Source organism: Gekko japonicus, unplaced genomic scaffold (assembly GCF_001447785.1).
Source record: "Gekko japonicus isolate JY-2015 unplaced genomic scaffold, Gekko_japonicus_V1.1 scaffold35, whole genome shotgun sequence".
NCBI lineage: Eukaryota > Metazoa > Chordata > Lepidosauria > Squamata > Gekkonidae > Gekko > Gekko japonicus.
Window position 1 is genome coordinate 1077638 of NW_015176453.1, and position 6783 is coordinate 1084420.

Sequence of the window (6783 nt, forward strand, 5' to 3'; positions counted from 1 at the left end):
GGTCCGGCCCTCCGAGGCGGGGGGGGGCCTCTCCCTCCGCTTCCCATCGCTTCGCAGGCGTCAGCGGCGTGTCCTAACGACCGTGTCGCCAGGGCCCCGGCGTGCGAGCTGCCAGGGGCGCAGGCTGCTGCTGCTGCTCTGTGCCAACCGGGCCGGGAGCGCCGGTGATTCCCTGGGGGCTGGGTCTTGGCGGCAGCGGCTTAGTGCCTGGAATGCCCTTTGGAGGATTGGGGGGTGGGGGCGGTGGGTTCGAGTTGGTCCCCGGGCGAGGCACGAGGGTGAGGTCGGATTTTGCCTTCGGAGGAGAGCATCTCTGCGCGCTCCAGACCCCTCGGCAGATGTCTTGGCGGCCCTCTGCGATCCGGACACGGGCCGGGGTCTTGGTCGCCTAAGGGAATCCGGGGCTTATTGCCCGCTCAGGTGGCGGTCCTGGCCACACCCGTGGCAGGGAGGGCGCCCACGAGGGTGAGCCGGCGGGACTGACTGACTCCCGAGTTTCAAAGGTGCTTGGACTGGCCCTGCCGCTCTCCCGGCGGGAGAACCCGGAGCTCTGCCGCCCTTCAGCCGGCTTGCCCGCAAGTCCCTGCCCAAAGTGACCCTTCGGATGTCCCGGTCGGAGCTGCTCCCTTCTCAGTCAGGGGCAGGGCTAAGCGGGACTGCCCCGGCTAGCCCGATCGCGGCAGCTCTCCGAAGCCAAGCAGGGCCGGCCGGGGTTAGTACTTGGACGGGAGTCAGCCCAGCCAGGCAAGCCAGGGTCGCTGCGCCGAGGCAGGCAACAGCAAACCGCCCCGGACGTCTCTTGCTTGGGAAGCCCCGCGGGGTCGCCAGAAGTCGCTTGCGACTCGACCGCACCCTCCCTCCAACCGCCCAGCAGGACTGCAGAGAGAGACAATCTCTGGGGGTTCGATCGGGCTGGCTCCTGCTCCCCCAGGACTGTAGCCTAAAAGGAAGAGGATCCTTGGGATAAGGGTGATAGTTTGGCCTGGCAGTTAACCGGGCAGGAGAAGGGGGGGCTTTCCCCCTCCCCACTCCTTCCCACCTGCTAACCTTCTCTTCTCTCCCTCCCTCTCCGCAGCCCGTGTTCCTGTCCTTTCGAATAGCCACTGGGGCAGGTAAACCTATTGCCAATGTGCACAAGTGTTGTGTCGTGCAGTGATGTGGTGGTAAATATCACATTAGAACTTCTCTTACTTTCCCCCCTCCCCCTTTTCCCCTACACTTCCCCCCCCAACTCCTTTTTCCCCCTCCTCCCCGTACTTTTGTGGGGAGGCTTAGTCTTTCTTTAAAATGAACAAAAGGTGGGAAAGCCAACCAAATGCCCCGTCACTTCTGCAACAGGGAAAAGATGCCTCCGAAACGAGAAGATCTTTCGGGAAAGTTCCTTGTAGCAAAGAGGAGGAGGAAGAGGAGAGGAGGAGGAAGGCCTCGGAGGTCCACCCCATCGCCTAAATGGAGACATTGCTCCTACCAGTCCTGCGTGCCACCTTCGTAGCATTTCGATTAGAATTGTCATTCCTGTTTCATGATGTTGACCATACACTATCTTCTGGCATCTGGACTTTAGCCCCGGGAAAGGAAAAAGGAAAAAAAAGGAAAAACCCGGAACTGTCATACCTCACCGTCTTGTATATTCCTGTGACATCCACTGTGGGATTTTATTTTTATATGGAGATGCATATTCTGTGCCCCAAATCCAGTTGCCAAAAGCGAAAAAATATCCTCTCCTAGGCGAGACCTTCTGTGTTTTAGACTTCACTGTGCTGTTGTTGTTTTTAAGTTTGTCAATGTGAAATTATATATAATATTCAACATTAGGACAGTTTCCATTGCCCTTCCCTAGCTTAAATGCCAGGTTGGGAATTTTGTACATTACCTTGTATAGAAAGTCCTGGTGTATTGTTACTCCTTAACCAAGATTTATTGTTCCTGTGATTTGAGGGGGGGAAGGGGGGGAGATTAGGTTTAGAGGGTTGAAGAATTTTATTTTTTGTCATTTTTATAGACTTCTTCGTTTTCTCATGTTATTTACTATACTGCCATGTCCCATGGTTTTTGAATCACACACAGCAGCAGCTGCTTTCTATACATACCTGTATATATTTATATATTTCTATGTGAGTGTGTATAGACGATATATATATACACAGATATAGATATAATTTATAATTATAAAGGTTTGTCCCTTCCTGCTTATACAAAAATTAGCCCTTTCCAGAATAGCCAGGATGTATGTACACTTTGAGTGGCAGGAAATTCCGTTGGCTTCAATGGGGTTACATTTCCAAACCAATCGGGTTAGGATCTACCTGTAGAAACACTGTGGTTTATTTCCCCTCCTCTCCCCCTCCTGAAACGCGTCTACTCCGAATGAAAAGCCATCGCAGCCGGATTTTAACCACGTTGAGCCGGAAAGAACTCCCAGTGAAATCTAGTCCGACCCAACAGTCTGATGCTTAATGCATGTTTACTCGAAAGTAAGTGGGCCAAGGCTGGTTAGGACTGTTTTCGAAGGCCGTGCGCCGTCATTGGCGTCAGTGGCCTTTACCACCGAGTCACCCTGCGAAGGGTCAGGCGCGTGTTTCAGATCGTGGTCTTTTCAGGGTACCGTGTGGAGAGGTGCTAGTGGACTCTGATGGGCTGTCGAGGATCCTGGTCTCCCGAGTGCCAGATCCGCTAAACGGTCTCCCCCCCCCCCCGTGTATATATCGATTCAGGCCCCTTCTCCGTCTGCCTACTGTAGTCACGTATTGAAGCATAAAAGTCTGGTGCCAAGTATTCGCTAAACCCAGTAAGCGGACGCAACTTTCGACTGGGTCGTTCACCAGCTTTTGAGAGGCAGGAAGGGACTGGTTGGGAGCTCTCCCTCCCTCCCTCTAAAAGGGAAAAAAATACCCCTCTGGTGGGTTGGCTGGCCTGTTTGTCTCCCCCCCCCCCTTCCCCTCAGTGCAGCATACTAGGTGATTAGCAGGTCTGCAAATGAAACACAAACGGAAGGAGGGCGGGCGGGTGGCTTGCAAGTAGAACACTACCGAGTTCAGGGACTGGGCGAGGGGGAGGCAGCCCTCGGATATCAGTCACTCCCAGGCGTGGGGGACGGGGGGGGGAAGGGTGAATGGTGATTCCCCAACAAAAAAAGAAGCTGGGTTTACCCCAGGCTGGAGTCAAAGACACGCGTTTGGGAGAGACAGTTGGCGTTTTCATGTGTTCCATGTGGGAAAGGAGCGCTCTGGTTCTCAAGCAATAAAACTGATCATGGTGAGAAAACGAAAGACTGGCTGGCGTGTTGATCTTCTCCGCGACATGCAAGATAAGGGGGGAAACAGAGAAGAGGCAGTAGAAATCTTCCTCGAGGGGGCGGGGTCGTCCCTGCTGAGACCTAATGGGATTAGCTGTGTGGGAGATGCTTTCTGCACATGCTCAGACACACTCTTCTTTCTTGCCACTGCCCAGATTTCAGGGCTAAACATGTCAGGCTGTTAAAAAGCAGACAACCACGGGGAAACAAATGTAATGGGAAGGGAGAGGGGAAAGAACACGCCCTCGTGCCAGTTTTGATGCCCAAAGGCGTAGGAAAGCGGTAAAATCTCATTTTTGGTTTTCACAATCTGCTAAACACAGTGCAATTAAAATATCTGCCGACTTCCGGGCAGAGGCATTTATCTTGCAGCTCTGCAAACTAGTCTCCAGAAATACTTCTTTTAAATAATTTTTAAAAATACAAACAACCTGAATCCTTTCTATATTTGCCCAGGAGAAAGTCCCACTGAACTCAGTGGAACAGACTTTCTGAGTAGGCAGGTTTAGGGTCAAGTCAAGCTGGTTTCAGCAAAAGATCATATCTCTACATATCCTGTTGGACAATGTGTAAATATAACTCCTGGTCAGCACTTGGCCCCTTTGCACATTTAGTAAAAGTCATTTCCACAGAGTTTTACCCCAGCCAGGTGAGCATGGGATCACAGCTCCCTTTTAAGGGAGAAAAAATTTAAATCCTTAGGGGGGGGGAAATCCCACAGATCCAGTGGACTTTGATAGGTGTGTGTTTAAACCTGGAGTACAAGTTGCCTGCCCTGCCCTGGATAACCCAGGCTAGCCCAATCTGGTCACCTCCCAGAAGCTAAGCAGGGTCAGTGCAGCTTAGTAATTGAGACCAGCAAGGAATACCAGGTTCTCTATGCAGAGGTAGACAGTGGCAAACCACTTCTGAATGTCTGGTGCCTTGAAAACCCTACAGTCGCCATAAATCAGCTGCGACTTGATGGCAAAAGTTGCCTTACATAATCGCTCTGACTTCACTGGAGTGTTAGCTAACTTACTTTCACATGCTATTTGGAGCTGGAAACTAAACAGTCATGCTGATAAATTAATTTTATCACAACCTCTCCCCAGCACTCATAGAGTTTTAAAGATTTCTATAATGCCTTCCAGTGGCCCCAAGGTCTTTAGGTTGTGTTTGGTAGAACATTTAGGTTTGGTTTCCTGAGCCCCTAATTCCTCCCTGGAAGCATCATTCTGTTCACAAAGCATAGCAAAATCCCTGTGCATCAGGCACTGAGATGTCCTGGGTAATTCGGAGCCCGGGGAGGCTGCTGCAGGCTTGCCAGTTGTCTTGCATTGAAGAAAACTTCACCACTACCATAAAATGATAAAGATGTCCAAGGGAAATAAAAACTTCAAGCATCTATCTGGCACAAACACTCTACCAAACATAGTTGCTTTTGCAGCACAATGGTATCAGTTCGGTTATTTGAAGCCAATGATAAGATTTTTTTTTTTACAGAGTACTCAGTCTCTTTAGTTGGTGGTGCCTGTTTTATTTGGGTGGTGGTGGGTTTTTTGTTTTTTTTAAAAAGCAATGAGCCAGGCCTGCTCAGTTGTGACTAACAAAGTCACATGCAGCCTACCATCCATGCACAATCACCTACCAAGGCTGGATAAGCTTGATTTCGCTGCAAGAACACATGGGTTGTCATCTACTTGGCAGTGTTTGAGGCCTGTTCTGTCTCATGGATACAACTTGTGTGAGACTTTATTAAGACAAAGTCACCTACACAACGGTCAAGCTGCAGGTTAGCTGAGTCTAAGGTTGCCAGTCTGAGATCCTGGAAAGGTTCTGTTATAGTTTTATTAGCAGTGAAGAAGAGAGAGTTTTTCTCACTGATGTTCTATGAGGGGGGCATGGGATGGGATGGTATAGCCCAGTCTCATAGATCTTGGAAGCTAAGCAGATCAGTACTTGGATGGGAGACCACCATGGAAGACTCTGCAGAGGAAGGCAATAGCAAACCACCTCTGTTTGTTACTTGCCTTGAAAGCCTCTTGCTGGGGTCACCATAAGTCAGTTCCAACTTACTGGCACATACAAGCACATTTTATGAGATGGGACACTGCACCTTGTAACATCCTCCCTTCAATTCCAACTATACTGTACATCCATTGCTTCAGCAGAATACGGATAGTGGAAGTATAAGCAGAACAATCTTTAGGTAGCAAAAGGTCAAGTGTTTTGTGTGTTTCACTAATTATACAGCAACTGTCTGTCTTAATGGGTCAAAATCCCTAATTTGGCAAATCTCAGCAACCAGCTGCTTCGATAGTCTGGGAGCCACCATACGGAAGACCTATCTACAACAGCTAGCAGCCCAATAGAGGGAGGAGCCATTAAAAAGTTATCTGAATCTTCACAAACAGGGACATACCTCTGAGAGAAGGCATGTCCCTGACTATCCTGCACCCAGACTATAAAGTGCTTTCAAGGTAACAGGCTTCTTGAATTCAGCTCAAACATCACCTGGTATCCAGTGGAGTTGACCTGGTGTTGGAGACTGATCTGTTCTTCAAAAGGCAGCCTCCCAAATCTGCATTACAGTAATCCAGATGGGACATTATTATTAAGGATGCACCACCATGGCCAAGTCCTTTTCCAAGCAGGGTGTAGTTGATTAGTCAAAGTAGATAAAGGCTGTGATCACACACGCTAAATAATCCAATTTCAATGCACTTTCCAACTGGATTTTACTGTGTGGACTGGCAAAATCCAGTTGGAAAGTGGATTGTTCAGTGTGTGTGATTGCAGTTGTGTCCTCTCCCCCCCCCTGCCTCTTCCCCCCCCCCCCCACGGCCTCCATCCCCTTCAGGGGATCTGGATCTAGAAGCTCTCACACACCTGCAGTTTCCAGTTGGAGTGTGCCCCCCCCCCCATCATTTGGGACAGGCATTTCCACTGCAGTACCAATACTAAGACTACCTACCATGAGCAACTCTGCCTTGTGTGCATTAAAGTTCTGTTTGTTCACCTTCATCTGGCAAGTCTTCAGGGCTCATTTGTGACAGCAACAGACCAATAAAAAAGAAACTTTGTGCAGATGTTTTGTTGGGAGGGGGGAATGCTCTAGTAGCAGCAGCTTGGAGCATGAGCATACTTCATGTAGATGTTGGCCGTGCAATCTGTACATTCTATTTTCCAACAGTATATATTTCACTATTGGGGTTTATACATATTGTACATTATGCATGCGTTCACACGCATAGATATTGGATGTATGGAGAGGATGATTACACACTTGGGAGCAGGTGCATGTGTGCCGGCACACAGTTAACTGAAACAAACTAGATATGGATCTGACTGTACATGTTCCAATGTAGGCCAATAGAAGAAAATTGGCAAAAGAGCAACTTGTATCATTTAATCCTTTCTGGGTCTAGGAAGTTTTGTCTAATCGTGTCATTGTCTGGCTTTTCTTGTTCATCCGTGGTGCAAATTTAAGGCCGTTTGAATTGATC

The 6783-nt window shown here is 49.2% G+C and overlaps 1 protein-coding gene across 2 annotated transcripts in view; it reads left to right on the forward strand.

The window, feature by feature from the left end:
* The window catches only part of INPP5A (inositol polyphosphate-5-phosphatase A), a 355150-nt gene extending 351917 nt beyond the window's left edge, over positions 1-3233 (forward strand). The window contains exons 15-16 of one of the 2 annotated variants that reach the window (XM_015426891.1): positions 1076-1163; positions 1339-3233. In XM_015426891.1, the coding sequence (XP_015282377.1) occupies positions 1076-1156 (81 nt within the window). In that variant the 3' untranslated portion in view covers positions 1157-1163; positions 1339-3233. Of the gene's footprint in view, positions 1-1075; positions 1219-1338 lie in introns of those variants that run through there. The other variant, XM_015426890.1, reaches the window with a different exon arrangement.
* Positions 3234-6783: the final 3550 nt, after the last annotated feature.